Source organism: Hesperophylax consimilis, chromosome 25, assembly GCF_061612785.1.
Source record: "Hesperophylax consimilis isolate HC1 chromosome 25, BYU_Hcon_1.0, whole genome shotgun sequence".
In the NCBI taxonomy this organism is placed as follows: Eukaryota; Metazoa; Arthropoda; class Insecta; order Trichoptera; family Limnephilidae; genus Hesperophylax; species Hesperophylax consimilis.
Genome location: NC_142860.1, coordinates 12714879 through 12738599, shown reverse-complemented (window position 1 = coordinate 12738599; position 23721 = coordinate 12714879). Strand labels below are relative to the sequence as shown.

The window sequence follows — 23721 nt, the reverse complement described above, 5'->3', positions numbered from 1 at the left end:
GAAGAATTAATCATAATTAAAATATTCATACACAGATTTCAAAATTTACAAGAAGCGAAATACATTACAGAGTTTTAATGCAGACATAATAAAAAACCTTTGTAATTGTAGTTTTAATTATGTGATGATATTGTTGACTTGTGAAGATTTAAGAAATCATTTTAAAAATTCCATCATTTACAAGAAACCCAGTTTCACATTATTTTTTCCAGAAAATGTTTTATTATAATGACGTCCAATTATGATAAAACAAGAAAAATCTCTTGTTTCAACATAATTCACCGATAAGGAACAGTTCTCCTGAGCAATACCTACGAAAAATAGCTTTTTAATTAGTTTTTTTTTTCTTATTTTCTGCATTCATTCAATTTGAGATACGGGTTTGGATACCACCGCGCCAGGAAATTTTTTTTGGATAACCAACACTTCTGCTGTAGATCACCCCAAGTAGTTCGCTACGTTTGGTGTTTTAGCAGGGGTAACCAGGTTGATCAGGATGCGCCTGCCACCAGCTGTGTGGCGTGCCAGATCGGGAGAGACTGGTTTCGGGAGACCCTTTGACCTCGGGAGGGATATATTCATATTTCCCTCACTCCTGGACACACTAATCCCTAGATTTCTTACCCCACCCTTCTACCTTTCACCTTCCCACAACTTCCTTTCCTTCCTTTCCTTAAAAAAAATCCATCCATACAGCACCAAAAAAGGTAACATAGGTTCTGAGGGAAATACAGGGTTTTCCAATAAGAGGTGTTATTTTGAATACCCGCTATTTCGGTAGATGTTACTTTTGAAGCTGTCATTTTTTGACATTCGACAAGTAAAAACTACGCAATTAATAAGAATGAAACGATACACGCTTCAACAACGCATTGAAATTATTAAAATTCACTCGAGTGAATCAATGCAAATCATCTTGAGTGATGAGGCCCAATTCCACCTCGGTGGCTTCGTCAACAAGCAAAATTGTCGCATCTGGAGCCATGGAAAACCCAAGAGTTATTGTTGAAAAGCCTTTCTATTCTCAACGTGTGACTGTTTGGTGCGGTTTATGGTCCGGCGGAGTCATTTGACCTTACTTTTTCGAACATGAGGCTGGAGCAACAGTTACGGTGAATAAATCGCGCTATCGAGAGAAGATTAATGATTTTTTATGGCCGGAATTGGATGGTATTGATCTGGACAGCGTTTACTTTCAACAAGACGGCGCTACGTGCCACACAAGCAACGGAACCATTGATCTTTTACGATTGAATATTAAAATAACATCTCTTATTGGAAACCCCTATATTTCCTCATGGCCTTCTGTGAGGGGTTAATGTAAAAAAAAATCATACATACTCCAATAAATATTTAGATTTATGTATTTCTACTGTCTTGCAGCTATCTATGTTATGTTATGTTATATCTGTAGCTGGCGGGCGCGTGTTCTGACTTTGTTAATCATACAAATCTTAAGTTTTATTCTGAGATTGATGAAATTTTTCACACTTAACATTCAAAACCAAGGGAATATCACTTAAAGCAGAATTTTGAAGCTTCTTTATGAATTTTGACATTCATAATATGAGAAAAATTATTTTCTATATGATTTTAAAAAAACTCTGTGTAAAGTCCGGGCAATGCCGGGAGTTCAGCTAGTAATACATAAAACGGTCATTTATAATCGAAGAGATGCTTTAAATGACATAAGCCGTGTTCGGTGACCAAATCCGAACATCAAAGAATTCCCAATCTTTCTCTGCCACATCTCTTTTAACTTAGCCCAAAATTGGATACCGCAGTCCTTTTGGTTTCGGGCAGTTGAAACTCTAGTGCGGTATGAACATAAAAATACAATTTACACCGGTTGAACCTAACATTTTAACTCATTCAAAATGATTTGAAAAAAATTTGTCCATGGAACATACCTTTAATAATACCTAATAAAGTGAAATAATTTTTCGTTGGGGTTACAACCCCTCCTTGTTCGTTTCTCCACCCCTTCCCCGCAGGCGCCAGTCGATTGCGCCTTTAAATAGGAGTTAATTTATTTATTTATTTATTTACTAACCGACATCGTCCAAATTACAAAATAATAACACGAATAAATTAAAATGAAAAATACAGGAGTAGACAAAGGTACATGAAAGCAAAGACATATGGTAGATATAAAATAAAAAAATAAAGTGACAAGTCGAATCAAGTCAAGAATACGCCGTGGGTCAGGATCACGGGACACTTATAATATTCCGTCACTTGTTTAGCGACTGGCAAAAATCATTCAGATTTATCCCAAAAAAGTTAAGGTTTTGACTTGAGTTGACCAGTCTACACATTCTGGACAATGGTGAATAATATCCATAATTTGTCGAATGATGGTTGAGGAAGAGCAGTTCATTATTTCTGAGTCTTTGCGAGGGGATATTGAAGGGAATGAGTTGCAGTAGAGTAGGTGAATCAATAATACCATTTATAATTTTGAAGAAGCAAATGAGGTCATTTCTTTCCCGACGGACTTCCAAAGGAGAGAGGTTTAGAGTTAGTTCAATTTCATCATATGAGTATTTGCCTTTTTTCTAAACCTAGCCTCCTAGCAATCCCTCTTAAGAACCGATGATGTTGCACAGATTCAATGCGTCGAATGTGGACAGCATAAAAAGGAGACCAAATAACACAAGCATATTCAAGATGGGGGTGAACCAAGGAGCAGTAAAGAGTTCTAAGGGTATTTACGTTTTTGAAGTCCGAAGTGATTCTAGTGATGAAACCTAGTAGTTTGAAGGATTTATTAACTATTGCATTTATGTGATCCCGAAAAGAAAGCTTGCTATCAAGAGAGACACCAAGGTCTTTAATAGATGTAACAGTTTTTAAGCAAATATTATTAAATTTGTATTCGAAGACAATCGGTTTTTTTCATCTATAGAAGGACATAATGCAAGCCGCTTAACTTAGAAGTGTAGTTTAGATTGCAGGTTCGTGTTTTAATAGGCGCCAGTCAATTGTGCCTTCAACAGGAGTTCATGCAAGCTGCTTAGGGATCGTGTTTTGGGAAGGCGTCAATTAATTGTGCCATGAAATTCGAGTTCAGACCAGCTGCATGGCTTAAAAGTACTGAAGATTGCAGGATCGTGTATTGGGTAGGCGCCAATTAATTGTGCCATGAAATTCGAGTTCAGACCAGCTGCATGGCTTAAAAGTACTGAAGATTGCAGGATCGTGTATTGGGTAGGCGCCAATTAATTGTGCCATGAAATTCGAGTTCAGACCAGCTGCATGGCTTAAAAGTACTGAAGATTGCAGGATCGTGTATTGGGTAGGCGCCAATTAATTGTGCCATGAAATTCGAGTTCAGACCAGCTGCATGGCTTAAAAGTACTGAAGATTGCAGGATCGTGTATTGGGTAGGCGCCAATTAATTGTGCCATGAAATTCGAGTTCAGACCAGCTGCATGGCTTAAAAGTACTGAAGATTGCAGGATCGTGTATTGGGTAGGCGCCAATTAATTGTGCCATGAAATTCGAGTTCAGACCAGCTGCATGGCTTAAAAGTACTGAAGATTGCAGGATCGTGTATTGGGTATGCGCAAATTAATTGTGCCATGAAATTCGAGTTCAGACCAGCTGCATGGCTTAAAAGTACTGAAGATTGCAGGATCGTGTATTTGGTAGGCGCCAATTAATTGTGCCATGAAATTCGAGTTCAGACCAGCTGCATGGCTTAAAAGTACTGAAGATTGCAGGATCGTGTATTGGGTAGGCGCCAATTAATTGTGCCATGAAATTCGAGTTCAGACCAGCTGCATGGCTTAAAAGTACTGAAGATTGCAGGATCGTGTATTGGGTAGGCGCCAATTAATTGTGCCATGAAATTCGAGTTCAGACCAGCTGCATGGCTTAAAAGTACTGAAGATTGCAGGATCGTGTATTGGGTATGCGCAAATTAATTGTGCCATGAAATTCGAGTTCAGACCAGCTGCATGGCTTAAAAGTACTGAAGATTGCAGGATCGTGTATTTGGTAGGCGCCAATTAATTGTGCCATGAAATTCGAGTTCAGACCAGCTGCATGGCTTAAAAGTACTGAAGATTGCAGGATCGTGTATTGGGTAGGCGCCAATTAATTGTGCCATGAAATTCGAGTTCAGACCAGCTGCATGGCTTAAAAGTACTGAAGATTGCAGGATCGTGTATTGGGTATGCGCAAATTAATTGTGCCATGAAATTCGAGTTCAGACCAGCTGCATGGCTTAAAAGTACTGAAGATTGCAGGATCGTGTATTTGGTAGGCGCCAATTAATTGTGCCATGAAATTCGAGTTCAGACCAGCTGCATGGCTTAAAAGTACTGAAGATTGCAGGATCGTGTATTGGGTAGGCGCCAATTAATTGTGCCATGAAATTCGAGTTAAAGCTGTTGTTCCTTGTAACTTTAAATTAACAATAAAGTTCGATTTCTTTCAATCAGTGTTTTGATTTGTAAATTGGAGTCAGATAATCTATGGGCATCTCTATCGCTGAAGGTAAGTCAGCGATCCACATTTAAAGTTACAAGGAACAACCGTAAATTTATCAGAAGGTAGAGGATAAGAGTTAACTGTCAACGAAGGGCGCGAGATCCCAAACATTATAATTAATAAAGAAGATAGTTTCAACATTTTGGTATTTTTACATTGAACTTCTCTTTAATCGCTTTTAATAAGTGTTTATCGTTTTCAATTGTTCTGATATTTTCGGATAGGTTGTCGAAGTATTTTTTATTATGAATTCAACCAGAATGGGGGAAAACTTTTATTAGGTTTTTCATTAAGCATTTTGTTATTATGCTTAAAACCGTTTGTGTTCTGTTTTAGTTTTTTTTTAAATAGCTTATTTAGAAATATCATATATTTTACTGCGTGGACTATCGAACCCGTAATCTTTGAATTACAAAAAAATATATTTTAGAATTGAATTTGAACATATCACTTTAGCCATTACCGGCGTTTCTGTTTGCAGTAGGTTTTTCGTTGAATTTCCTGCAAAACCTAAACGTGTACAAAACTGGCTCAAAGGCTATTCACTGACCGTTAAATTCCTGGTTTGGAAAGGCTGCAGAATGAAAAAGTGCCTTATTCTTGTATACAATACAAACGTTGATATAACAAGTATTAGGAAATCACACGAGTGAATTAACCGTAGATAACCCGTGTTAAGACGACATAATACTATGATAATGAGGGTTTGCTCTAGGCTCCCATTTTAATAAATTCCCATGAATTTGTTACTAAAATACATTTTTCAAACCAATACTCTCGGATGTAAGTTACCTATGTTTAAAATTAATAAAAAACAGTACTTAAAATGGTTTGAAAAGTTTATGAAACGTTTTTCAACTACAACATTAGCGGTACGCATCAATTTTTATTATTTTAATAACTTTCCGATATATTTATTCATTTATAAATTTATTCATTTATAACTTGATTAAAGTAAGCTCCACGAAAATCAATTTTCCAGGCCTGCCAGAGCAAATTCGACCGTAGGTCCATCCATTACGCAAGGCCGCGCGTTGAATTTTTTTGTGTACACCTTCTTCACTTACGTCTTTAAGATTCCCACTTTGTTTGTTTCTTCTAAGTTAAATATTTCCCAGAAGTATTCTCGGTCCTTTTGAAATATTAGAGATTGCGATAGGGAAGCTGGTGTGTTTTTAGTAGTTGTTTAAATTAAACTCCAAATTTTTAAGGTAAAATACACGAATCATTTAACAAAAGCACACGAGAGTTCATGGTGTGAGGTTTGCCCAGGTTTTGACTGCAGATACGTCTGCTCACCAGCTGCATGGCGGGTGGAATCGGGATACGCCAGTTGGGAGAGATTCTGACCTCTCCAGCCGGATTCAGCAGGACTTTTTTTAAAAACAGGATTTTTAAAAAAAAATATAAAATAATAAAAATCTAATTTTCTTTACAATTTTAACTTGAGCTGACTGAACAAATTAAATTTAAAACAACCATAATAAGAGTGATAATAAAAACATGGCTTTTATGTAGCGCAGTTTAGTTTCATTTCACTTCAAGTGTGCTTTTCTATAACAAACATAAAAACGGTAATTTAGTATAAGTGGTCATGTTCTTAAAATTATTCCTACAGGGTGCCTTACTCAATACAGATATAATAATATAACACTAAATGTACAGTTTATGCAAAGCTATGACAAAACAAAGAATAACAATAACAGCAGGAAAAGACAAAAAAAGATCATTAAAACTAAAACATAATGTAAAACAAGATGCAGAAATGAGAATCTTCTGAGTAGACATTTAAAAAAGGTACAATAAGGAGGCAACCGAAACCAAACATTTACTGGAAGTTTGAGAGTATTATAAAATATTGAAAAGATTTATGAATGGTAGGATTTATTAAGTAATTTTGATTTGAAAGCTCGTTTAAATTCAGCCAAATTCTGGAGATTAGAAACCTTAGTGAGAAATCTATAAAGATAATGTTTTCACAATTCGAGTTTAGATTACCATTATTTAATTTTTCTAAATAAACTTTACATTATGTTTTCATATTTAGGTATACCTATTAGGTTTTATTTTGTTGTGTAGTTTTCGCTGTTCTATTTTATCATATTCTGTTTTATTGTGTTATGTTTGATCGTGCTTTGTTTTACCATGGTCTGTTTTATCAAGTTTTCTTTTATCATATTTTGCTTAGCCATGTTCTGTTTTATCATGTTGTTTATTCATGTTCAGTATATTTAATTTTGAGAAAGATTAGGATAGGTTAAAACTGAACTTAAATCTAGCAACTGTTATGTCGATGGTTTGCTTACCAACGAAGTCCGCACACTTCTACTGTCAAATAAAGAATGTCCCACTGCGAACGTTTTCCAATTTTCCACGTTTTACAAAATTGTCAGCCATGTCTTGAACAGAATTGAAACGTTCTTAAGAATAAATCTCCTGAAGTAATGCTGAAAATCTAAGATTTATTTCTATAAAGAACCAAATGGACCAATTTCTTTTGATATTTTGTTATTTTTTTACGATAACCCCATATAGGAAGCCGTAAGGAAGTCATCATCTTTGGGGATGCTGTATGAAGGATCTTTTCAAAGAAAGGAAGGAAGGAAGTTTGGGAATGACGGACGTACGAAACCATCCCTCCCGCTGCGATGCAATATGATGGGTTGAGAGAGACCAGCTGAAGAAGTCAAAGGGTCTCCCCAAACCGGCCTCTTCCATTTTGGCCCGCCATCCAACTGGTCGGCAGTCTGGCGCATCTGCCTCTAAGACCTGAACAAATCTCACCGAATGAACCCGGACACCCAATCTAAGTCACCAGACTTAGCGAACCACTTGGGGTAACCTATGGCAAAGGTGTTGGTTATCCAATAAATGGTTCCCGGGGTGGCGGTATCCATAACTGCCTCCCAAATTGAAGTACTATAATTATTTACTATTGGCTGATGATAAGCTATTTCTAAAAATCAGATCCCTAGAAAATTGCCTTTGGATCGAAATGACTTCTATTGTCGAATGGAAGACGTACCAATAAATTAGTTTTTTTATAATTCTCAATAATTATGTGTCTACCAAACACTATGTATTATTTTTTTACTACAAGATGTCCAATTCTTCTCTTAACTTCTGGAAAACCATTCGTGCACCGGTGACAAGAATTTTTTCCCGCCGACAAACCGTTCATGCGCTACTGTCATTGGAATTTCGCCCCAGCTGTGATTTTTTTATGTACGATTTAAACCTGTTTGCCATGATAAATGCATATTTTTTCAACAGAATTGCTTGCACTTGAAGCACTTTAATTTAACAAGAGTTAATTATCGATTTCATTTGTGATTTCCCTCAAAAAGTGTCTGGTGTTCCAAGGGTTATACATATTAGTACTTTGAAGGACTTTGGAATTACATTTTATTGACACTTCTTAACATTTCATACACATAGATAGAAGTTTGGGGTTTTGGGATAGTCTTTGATCCCAAACTTACGTTTTCGGACCATATATTGCAGTTGACGACATCATGCTACAAGCTTCTCGGATTTGGCATAAGAATCTGCAAACAATTTTCCAATCCCGAGGCAATGATGACTTTGTACAACTGCATTATAAGGTCTAAAATTGAATACTCCTCCGCTGTATGGGCCCCATACCAACAAAAATACATTGAAAAATTAGAACAGATTCAAAAAAAGTTTTTGAGATACATGTATTTGAGAATGCACGGAGAGTACCCGCGATTCATGCATCACGAAGATTTGCTTGCCGAAACGCGCTACCAAAGTCTCCACTCGAGGAGGAGTGGGGCCCTTGCAGTAACGGCGTGCAAAATTCTTAATAATTTAATAGATAGCCCATACCTTCTGGAATGCTATAAGTTGGTCGTACCCAACAACTACAGCCAGGAACGGCACCATGACCTGCTATGTATACCACGTGGCAGAACGATATAATAAGAAATATAATAATAATAAGAATAAGAAAATAAAAACTCCGATGTTTAAAATATCATGAAATTTGTCAATTTGGACAGAACACTTTATCCAATCGGAATCCAAAACGAAAAATTTCATCGAAATGGTTAATCTGGATTTTATAAGGCAAGTTCAATGTGCTAAATTTCGCCATTTAGACAATTAAAATTACGTAAAATTTATGAAAATCGTCATTTTTTCTCTTTGGACAAGGCGTTAGCACAATTGGACAATTCCAGTACGCAAATTGTTACCAAATTTGTACATTTGTACAATTCCATTTAAATTTATTTTTTGACGTCTTTGGCCATCCAATTAAATTTTGACATTTGAATGATTGCGTATAATAAATCTTTGAGATTTTTTTTGTAACCCGAGAATATTTGCCCTAGTTTTATAAATCCCAAGAAATCTGATTATACCTAGGGCTCAATAAAATTCTGTTTTAAAAATTACAAACTTTTATTTACAATAATATAACAACGTTTTACAGATCATTTTAAATAAATTCACATAATATCGACTGCAAGCACTTAAATATCTAGACAGTAAATTGATTTAAATAACTACCAAATTTAAAATATTACATTATCCGTTATACATTCAACGAAAGGAGCTATGTATTTATAATAGAAAAAAATGATGCCACTAGATCAAGAGTGGTCTATCTTACAATTTTTGAGAAATTAGGTTATTGATCCCATCTTTATTACATAATATTATATTATAACAGAAGATATCATAAATCTCAATTCCACAAAAAAAAATTGATGCCATAAGCAATGCTTTTGGTCTATCTATAAAAAATTCTTAAGCTTTTGCCTCCTTACTTAATTATGGCATTTTTTACATTTGGAGTTATGCTACTCTTGCTCAAGTGGCCTCTTATATTTTTATTAATTTGGAGTTATGCCACTCTTGCCCAATGGCCTCTTATTAAACGTATTACAACTGATGAACAACCATGTATAACGGTTGTTTATCGTGTAAAATTTAAAACATATTTTTTAGTAAAGCCATATATCTTCAAATCTGTCAACGTGGTTAGTATTCTAAAAATGTGTACAAAGGTAAAAAAGTTGCATACATAATGAGACTTTTACCAAACCATTAAAAAATTGGATCAGCCGAAAATAATACTTCAATCGTCATTACGGCAATTTTTAAATTTGTAGTTATGCTACTCTTGCTCTAGTGGCCTCATTTATTTTTTTTTAATTTGGAGTTATGCCACTCTTGCCCAATGGCCTCTTATATTTGGAGTTATGCCACTCTTGCTCTAGTGGTCTCTTATATTTCTATTAATTTTGGGAAATTTCAGGGTTTAATGAATTAATATCTAAGTCTTAGGACGGGTTGTTTCGGAAAATTTGAACAATTCATCAAATTTCAACGTTCATTTTCAAGTTCTGTGAAAGATTTTTTCAAGTTCTGTTTTTATTTCAGTTTTGTCAAGCAACTAGCCTACAATGATATAATAACAGAACTTGAATAGGACTTTCACAGAACCCGAAAATGAACGTTGAAATTTGATGAATTGTTCAAATTCTCCGAAACAACCCGTCCTTAGTATATGTCGATATATTTCAAATTCGAATTCGGTATATTATTACAGCATTGAACATAATATAATATCAATAACTTAAAAGCCCTATAATTTCGTTATCAACAGTGATTATAATCAATAAACACAAGGTTCGCGTTATCTTTCTAAGCACGAAACTAATTACTTTTCCGGAAGAAAATCGACATAAGTAAAAAAAAACTTTTACGAAAATACTATATATGTTTAAAAAAAAGGTAATCCAGTTCAAGTTGCGTTCAGCAGATAGCAGTTGCGTCGTTTTTATAATGACGAGAAGTTCCAAAAGGATAATATCAAATATTAAAATAAAGTAAATGAAATTAAAGCTGTTTCAAGGAAAACCAATAAAATTAACGTTTTTTTTTCGATATACATATAGAAAACGTTAGAAGTCAAAGTCTGACAAAAATTTAATGTGGCAAGAAAAGTTTAAAGGTCAATTTTTTTTACATAAATTCAATAATATTTTTATTGGGTTTATAAAAACTGTGCAATTATTATTACGCTTGACAGCTGTTTCGCCCTCTGAAGGCATTATCAAACTGAAGGTATTATCAACAGCAGAACTTGTTTAAAAATAAACTGTTTTTTATAAACCCAATAACAATATTATTGAATATATATAAAAAAATTAAAATTAAAATGGAGTTCTACAAATAAAACTTAATAACAATAAATGTATTTAAAGGTCAAGTTGATGTTAATATTCTATTTTTAGTTAAACCAACAATACTCATTTTCGTAAGTCACAATTACTCCGACAACTTTATATTTAGAACAAAATTTAAACACTTATGAAAACTTGTGAAAAATTTTCTGACTTGTGACATTTTTCTTCCGGGCTAGCGAAAATTTTCGAAGATATTTGAGTAATATTTGTATATTTATAAACCTAACGTTACAACTAAAATTCATTAAATATTTAATTAAACATTAGGTAGAGAAAGCACCACAAATAACATATAAATTTAATAATAATATTTTCTACAACAATATATTGATGAATTCGTAACAGTAAAAGAAACCAATAAAAAATCAGTATCGTTAAAATTAGATGTATTAAATAAGATATTTATTGCTACAATGACTAGATTTATATACCGACTCAAAAACATTATTTAACTCTTTTTCTATCTTCACTTTTTCATAAAATGACTAAAAGAAACTTAAAAGTTTGCACTAAGCAACAACAACAAGAATTATATCGTAGTCACGTTGAATATAACCATAACAACGCCATTAAATAAACTTTATCTTTAAAAATGGTAGGTAAGTAATTTAGTTTTAGTTTGAATCTTCGATAAATACATTTGATAATTTAGTGGTTTTAAACAAAGATAATACATTAAGTGGTTTTAAACGAAGCATGTATATATTAATTTAATCACAGCTAGCCACGGGTTAACTGCTAACGAACAAGTAATATATCAATTTAAGGCGAAACAGTTTACACATTGCTTCATACAAAAATTATACAGTGTATTTTAAAAGGTAGCTTAAGAGATTAAGTCATTTAAAGCATTGAAGGCAAGATCTTAAATATAAAGTTATATAATAATACAATACAAAACATATTAAATAATGATTACTTGTACGTACATCCGCAAGTCTTCTGATAATTACATCGTATTCGTGAAAAGACAAACCTACATTATTTTCCTTAATTTCATATTAAACTTACAACTTTATACAAAAATCTTAACAATTGATAATATGTAATTCGATGCAATTCGTTCAGACATGCACAGGAGCGTCGAGTTTGGGCGCTCCATGAACTCCTGGCATTTCTACTGGAGGAGGAGTGATGGGGGCCAAACTACCATCTTCATCAGATACCCTCAACCCAATGGTGGCTCCAATCTTGGCGCTTGCCTGTCTGAAGGAATCAGACAGTTTCACTTGCACGACGTTGATGCACATAGAAGTTAAGGCCATACCAAACACAAGGTAAACAATACTTCCCATCATGTAGATTGGATGATTTGGTACGAAATCACCAAAACCAATAGTGGACATTGAGATAAAGACAAAATAGAAAGATTCAAAGAAACTCCATTCTTCCCAGACGACGTAGATTGAAGCACCCATGAAGATGTAGATGATCCAACAGGTGATCGCAACTGAAATTGGTAGGTTGAATTCATCGTCTATTTCAAAAACAGATGGTGCTGGTGTTGTGGGGTCCTGTGGTTGTTGGAGGTCTTCAGTGACTGCGTCTTCATTGGTTGGTTCTTGTGTCATGGATTTCTTTGGGACGGCTAGGAGGTTCGGGTTAGGTTTGGGTGGCAGGGGTGGGTTGGGACCGTTCTCTGCATCCAAGGCGTATTCTGATGGTCTCCTGAAATTGGAAGCAGCCGTGTACAGCATGTTGAGTCCTTTCATCGCATCCTGAAAAGAGAGAGATACGATTCAGAATTTACGGAATATGCAAAACATGTTTAGGATCTTGATGTCCTACTTTGAAAGTAATTACTCCCAACATTATATAAACATATTCATATATCAAAATATTTATTGCTTAACATTTAAAAACTCTTTTGTTTCACTGCTTTTTAGATACTAGACGAAGGTAGTTACGTGTGACAAAGATATTTAGTGCGTTACGCATAATAATTAACTGTTTCACCTGCCATTAACACATTTTTATATTTTCCTTGAAAGGTAAATCTGATACAACGTGTTAAAATGCTGTAAAACCGTACCTACGTCGTATAAATAATAATATTTTTACGAAATTTGCTAATGATTTTGGAGTTTCTGCAAAATAAACATAAAGAAGATAAATACTTTAAACTTTTATTCTTTGAAGAGGCAGAACCGTCTTCTTAGGTATCGATAATGACAGTGACATGACAGTAAAAAAAGGTTCTTTGGAAATTCGAAACAGTCTCAACTGCCAACATTCGAGTGATAGAAATAAAGATCTTTTTAAATATTGCGTAATTTTTACGCCAGTGGACAAATACAGCAATAAGGCATAACGCAGGAATACCATAAAGTTTACCGGCTGTACGCTGAACTCAAAGGGAAGAATTAACTAGGGAATCTGAGTAAGGACCTTTAAAATTTTATGTAGATCTCAAAGGCAATGAGCTGGCCATGTGAAAAGAATAAGGAACAACAGGACACTGAAAATTATGAAGAAGAGTGAGTCCCAATAAAAGCTACCATATCAGCAAGTACCGAACCGATTAATGTGTGGACTGACTACTACAGTCTTGTGCAGATAAGTAGAATCAAACGATTTTTTTCAAACGTGACATATATTATTACTTAAATTACATTGGCTTATATCTTGTATTTGGTGAATATTCCTTTTTTTATTTTTTTACGTGAAACCGCACAAGGGTCCAAACTGCTCCCAGCCGTCTGGAGCCACTGAGACTATGGCATCTCACATTTGGGGTATCTTCAGAGGCTAAAGGTAGTGGGTAGGGGAAAGAGATTGATAAAATAAAGGTGGGGAAGTACCTGGATATTCAGATCTGGTTACCAAACTCGGCCAAAGCCATTTCAAGAGAAGTTTCAATTCTGAATGGTTGTCTTACACTAGGTCGATACTTAGGACGGGTTGTTTCGGAGAATTTGAACAATTCATCAAATTTCAACGTTCATTTTCAGGTTCTGTGAAAGATTTTTTCATGTTCTGTTTTTATTTCTTTTTTGTCAAGCAACCAGCCTTTGATGATATAATAACAGAACTTGAATAGGACTTTCACAGAACCCGAAAATGAACGTTGAAATTTGATGAATTGTTCAAATTCTCCGAAACAACCCGTCCTTAGAGTATATTCCACTCTGGAACGTGCCGCAAATATAGTACTTATTATTTTAAATTAGTAATTTGTGAAATAACATAAATTAATCAAATAAAAATTGCTTGCACACGCCGGGATTTGAACTAGCAATCTCCAGCTGGCTATTCAAGAGCCTTACCCGTCGACCACAGAGGTCTTTGCTCTTAAGAAGCAATTTAGTCCGCACGTTGTACACCAAATTCAGCCTGCTATTTTTCAATTTATTTCTTAATTTTAATGTCATATTTGAATGAGTTCTTCGATAAGTGGTTATCATTTTTTTCATTAAATATAGACAATATTTATAAGTATCTGCGCTACCAGTCCATGGGAGCGTTGGTATTTTCGTATCTTAAAAGATATTAACACAACTTTGGCATTGTGGCAGGAAGCCTTATCTTGCATAAATGTTCCATCAGCATTTGGAAACTATGGTTGCCATATAAAAAATAATTAAAGACTAAACAGAGCTCTAATTAAATAAAAACAATTAAATGAATATTCATATATATTACAAAGCAGGTGTAAAAATTACCTACCCAGATGAAAAAACATTTGAATTTGGAAATAGCGACTGGAGATTGTAGAGAACAAATATAACTGGAGGAGGTCGAATTCCAACCCAGTAATATTAAGAGTGTGTGGCTTTCAAGTTCCTCGTGGGCACATCTGCACAGAACCAAGTACTCGTATATCCCGATGCTGTCAATTGGATGGATAAACCTTAGCATTCCGCTTGAGCCTCACAATCTTTCCTCCACCAGAAAAGAAAAAAAATATTTCTCTCACCTGAACTTGCGAAGTCTTCCTGACTTTCCTGCAGCTGCCGGTGTAGTAAACTCTTCTGACGAAAGCCCAGAGGAACTTGATACTTCTCGTGAAGAGTTTACCAAAGTCAGCCAAAAGGATGAGGAAGAGAGGGATGCCGATGATGGCATAAACTATGGTTATAGCTCTGCCGGTTGTGGTAGATGGTGCTATGTGACCATAACCTAAAAAAATAGAAAATATTAGCGAAAATTCCGAAAAAATACATTTTTTGTCTAGTCTCTCTTTTGTCGGAAAGATATGCACAGATTGTTTTTTTAATTGATTTATTTAAACAATTCTGTCTTTTTCGTTTTCATATAAGACGTGTGAGAAGGAAGAGGACGATCGTCCATAGACGTTATAATGTAGGTACGAGCTCTCACTAGAATAGTATAGTCATACGAGTATGGTAGTTTAACTTCTTCTTCGTCTTCTTCTTTCGTATGGTAGGAGGGGGTCAGAAGGTCAGAGTTTAACAGTTTAACTCAAGCGAAATAACACAAACCTGCACTATATATATTTTTTTAATTTTCATATGAATACCGCACAAGAGTGACAACTGCTCCCAAACGTCTAGAGTCGGTGAGACTATGGCATCCCCGATTGAGGTATGTTGTGAGACTGAACGTGGTGGGGGGGAAGAAGATGGAAAAGAGGAAGGTGAGGGAGTACCTAGCCATTCAGATCTAGTCACCAAACACTGATAAAGCCTTTTTTTATTAAAGAAAGGCAAACATTTCCGGGTAACGAATAACCTGACAATATTTGAATATCTCCTACTACCACCACAGAAAGCTTAAAATATTGCTTGTGTTGTGATGGAGGACTTAGCCAGCCGAGGAATTGAACACACTACGACTGAGTCGAACCCAAACGCGATGTTACTGAGCCACTGACCCATCATTTGGATGGTGGTCTTACACCAGGGCGATACTGAGAGAACCTTCTACCCTGAAACGTGCCGCAAGTTTACTGTATATATTTTTTAAATTAATAAATAGTGAAGTAATACAAATTCATAAAATAAAATTAATTACGTAGTTCTAGTTAATTTATTGATTAATGTTTAAATAATACTTAGGTATATTTAGCAAAACTCTTGGCTTTAACCAATTTTCAAAACGCCTAGTAACTTTTTCCCTAATACACGAACTCTTATTCTATTCCAACCCTTGACGTGACCCGACTCACGTGTTTGACATACTTGATCGCGCCATGTCTTCCTGGGACATTTCTTTTTAGCCCCGGTTTTTTCAACTTGTCTAATCTCATTTCCTTGAAATACATCAATACGTTCAGTTAATCGAAACATTGAGCCTAACCTTCTTTCCTTTTACCCAACCGTAAAAAGTTTGCACGTTGTTTTAAACGATACTAGCTTTAAAAACAATATAAAGTTATGTATTTAAAAGTACGGCAGGATGTAGTGTGTTCATTTCTATCTTTGTAAGATAAAATTTCGAATAGTATCTATTTTAATGAATAATTCGAAAACTTCTGATAAATGTAGAAATACACCTTTTTTTCATCAAGATTTTGATAAATGCTGCTAAATAAACGTATTTAGTTTTCCAAGTCTGTCATAATAAATCAAATAGATGACATCATATTGCGTCAGCAAAATATTGATACTACCTGTTGCGTCAGAGGAAGCCAAGATTATATCTGTTGGGATAAATGAGAAAATGTTTGATATCGTGTTTTTTGTCACGTTATTTATGCCACTCTTCTATGACTAAAACGACAAAAATAAGCAAAACTAATGATAAAACTCCAGATTAAATGAGAGCAAATGTGCCACGACCACTTTATCGTTCTGAATTTCCGGATGAAAATAACCTGATGGTTGTTTTATTAATAATTTTCAAATTCATGTTTACTCAAGTTTTTAGCTTCATTTCATAACAGTTTTTTTCTAATATTCACATCTCAATTTCTATGAACAGATCAAATCCAAATATATTACTTTCAATTTCCATTGATGCTTACCTTTGATATCTTATCATGGAGTTGAAATTAAAACATGATTCCTCTTCCTTAAATGTGAAACACAGCGATAAAATGTAATCTCTCTTTCAGATTATGAGTTTTGAGAATTCAACATTGTGACAATTTTTTAATGTTTTAACACAATAAAGCTACATATTTTTTTAAATGCACAACGTTGATAGATCCATTCCAACCTCTTCAACATTCTTATAAACTAAGCACTGGTCACAAAGAAGCTCTCACTGTCAGAACTATGGCTCTTTCTACTTTTAGAAATCAGTTTTTGAGAATTTTATTAATTTCTTTCAGAATAATCCAAAAACCAAACATCCTGACAATTAGAAACTTAAATTATATTAAAAATAACAACAGTTCAAGATAAATCAAAACAAAAATAAAAACACAACCAGTTTGAAGATATTTATTTCTTCCTTACCAATAGTCGTGACAACAGTCAAACAGTATACCACCGAGTTCATGAAAGACCAAGACTTCTGTCCGCTGTAGGAGTGGACGCCTGCCTCGTGAGCCGTGTGCAGCTGCGTCTCGAACTCCCAGAGTCTCTTCCTGGCGCCGGACTTCCAGTCTTCCTCCCTCAGGTTGTGGCTGGTCTGCCAAAGGGCGTCGATGAAGTCGCGTTTCACCCTCTTCACTCCACATTTGTAAAAATTTTCAAAAGCTCCCTCCGTATATCGGAAAACCACACCTCCGAACCCACACAACATGATCAAGATCATCAGATCGCTGAAGCATCTATTCCTGAGCAGTTTCATTTTCTCACAGTCTATTTTGCGTTCAATTTTGAGTTGCCTCCAAATTTTTCTCGAACTTCTCAGCATGATTTTGAAGAGTGTCATTCTACTCTCTTCTCCTGTCAAAATAATTTCTTCTTCTATTATAGTTTTTTCTTCGATTAGCTGTTCGGGTTTCGCTTCGTTTTTAAGTCTCTCTTTTTCTTTTTCACTATGTAAGAGAGATAGTTTTTTAGTAAGCTCTGCGCTCTTCTTACTAAGATCGAAATCTGATTCATCTTCACTGTAAGATGAGGAATAACAAGAACTAGTGACTTCTGACTGGCTTGCATCAATGTATCCAGAACTGCATCTACTCCTTTCCATTTCTACACTTTTCCTCTGAACTTGCTTAAAGACTTCTAATGTTTCTTCAGCGCTGAGAATTTGTATTTCTTTTGGACATGAGATTCCTCTTCTTGGAGTTGATGGCATTCTTTTTGGCGTCATTAAGTGACGTTCTTCAAGCTTTCGGCTTTCACTCGAAGTTTTGAATTCATCGCCAGGAATGGAAACACTTCTTCTAGATGCCTTTTGTAATAATTCTATAATATCAGTACTTGTTTCCGTTAGTTCTATACCATCTGTGCTTAAAGGTTTTAAAACCTGTGTTGCAGATTTTGATCGCATAACAGCTGGTGATCTTTCTCGTACTTGCCGTTTTATTGCAGCAATCGTTCTTCTTCTTTCTTTCGGTTTCGGTGTTTTTTGTGGTTCGGGTTCGGAGTAGGATTTACTTTGATCTTCACTCATCTCACTTTCACTCGTTCGTCCCTAAAATATTTACGTTTCTTATTAATGGAAAGTCTATTAGACTTTTTTTATCACGTGAAACCAATCTCAGAAAAGAATAGACACGTGACAAAACTCGTGTTTATAATATAACACACTTGGAAGACAACGCATTTACCTGGCTTCTTGTTCCCGATTTGCTTCTTTTCGGTCTAACTGGAGGTCCTTCATTTGAGGGAGGGTAGTTTTGGAAGTTATTGTCGTTTTTTCCAAAACTGGCGCTAGTTTTAAGGTTGGATTTACTGGGCTGCATTGTTAAAGGGTCGGGTTTAATTGGAAGTGCGTGTGAGCTGTTGTCTCTGTAAGGGACGTTTGTAAAGCTGGAGGTCTTTACTAGTTTCTCGGGCTGTGAGTTAGGCACTTTCGTGGGAGTAGTAGGATTCGAAAACTGGAAAGTATTTTTCTGAACGGGGGAAGAAGGATTGGATTTAACAGAAATAGATTCTCTGAATCTTTCAGCATCGGCCACGATCAAGGAATTTTTCCTTATAAGAGGATCAAATTCATCTTTAAAGGTGATGGGATAACTGGGTGGAGTTGTCAGGAGTTTGTTGCCGGGGTCAATGAAGCTTCCTTTTCTCTGCAACTGCAACGCTTCTATTTCTTCTTTGGTTGGCAGCGCAAATGGAGAAATACTTCTACGTCTGCGTTCTTTGGCTTCGATAACTTGCTGTTCTCTTATTGCATCTATATCTAAATCATCGTGATCTCTTTCTTTGACTTTTTGTTCGATTTTCTTTCTCATCTCTGCATAAATATCATCTGCTTCTGTTTCTCCAGTAGCCTTGGATGACCTTGAATCTTCATCATCTGTAGTGGTGGTGTCTTCGTGTGGCACGCTGGTCCTGCTAGGTTCTGGAGTTTTTTCTCTGGTGCGAACTCCTTGGGCCTTTTTTGTGATCATTCTCCGCTTTCTGGCCATGGAAGCAGTCTGTATGGATTCTGGAGTAACCATCTTCTCTGCAGCTGAGATTGTCTCAGGGGGTTGTTTAACTTTTAAGGAAGGCACGCGTACTGCAACAGCTGTTTGGGTTTCTGATTCCGACTTGACACTGGAATTCTTCTTGACACTCGTTCCAGTCTTCTTGGGAATAGCCCCTTCCATTCTGAATATTATTTTTCCCTTTGCGCAATTCCAAAGTTCTATAAAAATATAATGTTTATTTAAAACGGGAATTATACCGCTATATTTTGAAACCATTATTATTGTTTTTTTTTAATTAAAGAAAGAAAAAAGCTAAGCAAATTAACGAGAAATTAAATTCAATAAATATTTTTTATACTAAATTAAAATCATTAGGAAAACTTTCAGATAAAAAGACAACAAAAAATTTAAATAATATCTATCTAACACAATTGAGTTTTGATAATAAAATAAAAACAGTGATTTCAAAATAAAAAGAAAAAACTATGAAAATATAAGTTACTTTGTGTAGAAGAACTTTTAAAACATATTTTATAAGCAATAATATTTATCAAAATGATAAGTTACATTTGAAATTTAAAAAGCTCACCTCCTCCGCTGCGCTGAACTAAAATCACTGAAAAGCTTCCAACACTGAACAAAGTCGACGAGTGTTAAATTTAGCCACACGGAAAACTATTTTCACTTTCATAATTCCATTGGAAAACTGCTTCTGTACAAGTTCACATTGGATAACACCATCACTGACCACACCACTACACTTCAATATAAACTTATCCTAAACTCTAAGTCGTATTTTCGTTTCTTAGTTAAGTCTTTTTCGTTTGTTTTGTAGGGTTTTTTCCCCAACCTCTTTGGCCACCATTAAATTAACTTTGAGACCGAGGCGCCACTAGCGTGCGAAGCTCGAAGCTCTCGGCACATATTAATAATGTGTTACACGTCTAAAAATATACCGATGCGTTGCGTTGTAAAGAAATAAACTTCTGCGAATAGCGCGGGAGAACTATTTTATTTAACAACACGAAGGAAATAATAAGTTTTTCACTTACGTAGGAAACTGTTTATTATTTTTTTCGGTACGTGCAATTGACATTTGCCACATAAGAACGAGCTGTATAAATTCTATTCTTATTCTGAAATGTGTTTTTTTTTCCATCGTCTTGCCTCTTAGATCTCTTCAAAACTACCGGCATCTGGTGCTTTTTCGGTTATATACAGCTTTTACTGGATAATAGTAAGTAATATATTTTTGTAAAGTTGTTTTAACGTTTTATGAAAAGATTTCCACGAATTCAGGTGCGATGCTCCAAATTTCTGAGAATTTTCAGAAATAAAAGAAGAAAACAAAAATAAAAGATGCTTCATTTTGTAGACACGCTTGAGCACAAATGTGCATCATGACAAATAATGTAACAACAGACTCGGCAGTATTAAGAGATATTTAGAGCTCAGGAAAGAACCATTTTGGAACTCACGATCGCACAACAGTTTTTGAACATTCTTGTGATGATTTTTTATAATAATAAAAATATTTGGCTAATTTTATATAGCGCCATCTTTTAAAAAAATCACCTCATGGGCGCTGTACAAATATATTACTTAAACAATTAATACTAGAACTACTGACTTAAAATAAGTTTTTGGGTGTTTTAAGGGAATCGTCAGTAAACGACAATAACAGTATTAGTGTGTGTATTTAATAATATATATCTCCCCAGCGTTCAAAGCAATCCACTTACTTATTTCTCTTTTATCAACCATTTTAGAATAGTATTTAATTTTTATATATTTTTTTAATTTAACGTTAATATAAAGTAAAGTAAAAAAGATACAATATTAAGTAAAATAAAAATATAAGGTGATGTAGTTTGTTCTCAGTCCTCCTCACTAGGTATTCCTGTTCCGAGGCGGACTGTAGGTTGTTGTATTTGTGTTTATCATGATTTCCTCATATTCTTATTTGTTGGTTCCCACAAAATATCAAAAAGTATTTATGTTTGTTGTCTGTAGGTTGTGTTGGGGTTACTTCATAAATTTAATGATTTCCTCATCTTCATGTTTAGTTAGTCATAATTTGATGTTTTTCTTAAACTTTTCTATATTCATGGTGTTTTTAATTTCAATAGGAAGGGCATTATATAATTTTATAGCATGGAAATAGTGGTTTTTCTGGCCGAAAGATGTATTTAATTTTGGAATGTTTAGTAGATTTGAGGATTTCGTCCTTGTAGTGTAGTGTGTTGTTTAGTAAGGTACCTACTCATATTTTTCTTTAAAATTGAGTAGTGCATTTTTTGAGTACGGTTTTATAATGCTGAACACGTTAAATTTAAAAAAAAAATATTTTAATGGAGTACTTATGGGTACTTTCAGGATTATTTTTATTATTACTTTTTGTGTTTTAACGAGCTACTTCATGTGAAGGTTTGAGGCAGATCCCCATCCAATAATTCCATATTATATGCGTGATTGGCAAAGAGCATAGTAGACTTTATATAGATAATTTTTATTTAGTATATTGCGTAAGTTTCTAAAGTAGTGCATGAGTTTTGTAAGTTTCTTTGTAATGCTATTTACGTGAGTGTCCCATCGAAGATTTTCATCGATAACATTATATCTACGTTTTGGAAGGGTAGTTAAAACAACTGTGTACTGTCACGTAACGTCAACATTTGAAGACATATAATAGTCGAATAGTGCGATAATTGATTACGTTACGATTTTTTTTTGCAAGTTGGAAAATCATATTAGCCGTTTTAGATACGTCCTTCCCAATCTTCCTCATTCCTTTCCTCAACTCCTTCCCCTCTCCATTAACTTCAGCCTTGCAACATACTCCAATTGGGGGATGCGATAGTCTCATTGGCTCTAGAAGGTTGGATGCATTTGGAAATTTTGTCTTAGGTATTCACATAAAAAAATTGTTTTTAAAAACAAGGCCACTAGTTCTTCTATATCTTTTGGAAGAACAAGTTGTTAGCGGTTCCAATAACATGTTGCCTCTCTGTGATAATGAGACGTCTAGAGATATTTTACATTCTTAATAATGCATTATTTCAAACAGTCTTCCTACTTCGGGACAATTAGGTATAGGACTTTAAATTAGGATTCCAAGTTTTTCGGGAACCCTTTTGTTTTAGAATCTTCTTTATTCCAAGATAGAAAGAGAGAAAAGAGGTTGAGAATGCACAGTTCAGTGTCCATCGAGGCAGTCCATGAGAATGTCCGTGGTGCAGTACCTACCCCAGCAACCAGGAAGGTTAGCAATTTGCGTTATCACAATCATTGTTTTCTTTATGGTCGATCTACTGTTTGGACACAGTAGAATAAAATGAACACAATAAATACCATGTGTGCGTGTTTTGTGATCCCAAAATTCTGATCATTCTTTGCTTAAATTTTATATGCAGAACTGAGTTTCACCATAATTATGAAATTCAAATGGGATAGCGATATACGATTTCAGGCAAGTGTAAGAGAGACTGAGCGCGTGGTGACATCGTTTCGAATCACATGATAGACATTCCTAGTGCTCTTCTTTATTGACTGAACGAATTGAAATCCTGTTTTAACTCGACCCTTTTGCAATTCGTGTGTCGGTAAATGTGGGCTTTTTGTTTCCGTTTCAAGATGGTGGCCGTTTTGATGGTTCACCAAAGATTTTTTTTTTCAAAAGTGAAATAAACGTGTTTATTCAGATTTTCTAATTTGCATTTTTTCAAAATCTTGGTACCTACATGCCTAAGAAAAGTTTGGAAAAATAATTTTAATTGAGATAGTGCCGTTTTTTGGACAAAATATGCAATTCCCTTTTTGAAACTTTTTAATGTAACATATTATATGCGCTTTAAAATCAAAAGGTAAATGCTTAAGGCGAAGCTTAGTGCCAAATCACTATTTTGATTAATCTTTATAACGAATTGGTGTACATTATGAAAACCAAAAAATATGCTTTATTTAAATTGAAGGTTTTCCTATCGCTTTGCTTGAGTAGAATATAACTAAAAAAATAAATTACTCAATAAAAAATATAAATTCAAACTACTACAAAAAATATTTTTCAATGGAAATGTATGAACGCATAAAGGAAACAACTTTTAAAAAATACAGTTTTATAGCTAAGATTATCTGTGACAGTTTCGCTTGATTAACTTTTTTGTTTTCTTATAAAATTATTTACAAAATAGGTAAAAACCAGTTGTTTGCTTGAATTCGAAGACTCCGTTTGTCAAGCAATTTTAATGCCTATTACCTACGATATATGGTATACCAAGAATATACACATTTTTGGCTTGTAGCTTCCTCTTAAGTAACAACTAGAATTATAAAAATTCTTCTTTTGGACGCAAGGTCAACTGTTGACAGAACTGTTGTTTTTCTTTTAATTGTATAAATTCTTAAATTATAAAATGGGGGCCTCAGCACGGGTAAACAACCCAGTGAGGCCAACATTACTAAATTGAAATATGAAATATTGTAAAAAAAATGTATCAACAATAAAAAAAATAAAAAAAAAACTACTAGTTTTATGTATGAGACAAAGTATGTGAGTTGTGCAAAATGCAT

General features: G+C 34.6%; 1 protein-coding gene across 2 annotated transcripts in view; it reads right to left on the bottom strand.

Annotated features, from left to right (window-relative positions):
* Positions 1–8924: 8924 nt before the first annotated feature.
* LOC149411552 (potassium channel subfamily K member 18) overlaps positions 8925–23721 on the bottom strand; it is a 91990-nt gene continuing 77193 nt past the window's right edge. The window contains exons 1-5 of one of the 2 annotated variants that reach the window (XM_089646963.1): positions 19742–20062; positions 18346–19370; positions 17081–18209; positions 14635–14837; positions 8925–12436 (exon numbers count right to left, since the gene is read on the bottom strand). In XM_089646963.1, the coding sequence (XP_089503089.1) occupies positions 11783–12436; positions 14635–14837; positions 17081–18209; positions 18346–19332 (2973 nt within the window). In that variant the 5' untranslated portion in view covers positions 19333–19370; positions 19742–20062 and the 3' untranslated portion in view covers positions 8925–11782. Of the gene's footprint in view, positions 12437–14634; positions 14838–17080; positions 18210–18345; positions 19371–19741; positions 20063–23721 lie in introns of those variants that run through there. The other variant, XM_089646964.1, reaches the window with a different exon arrangement.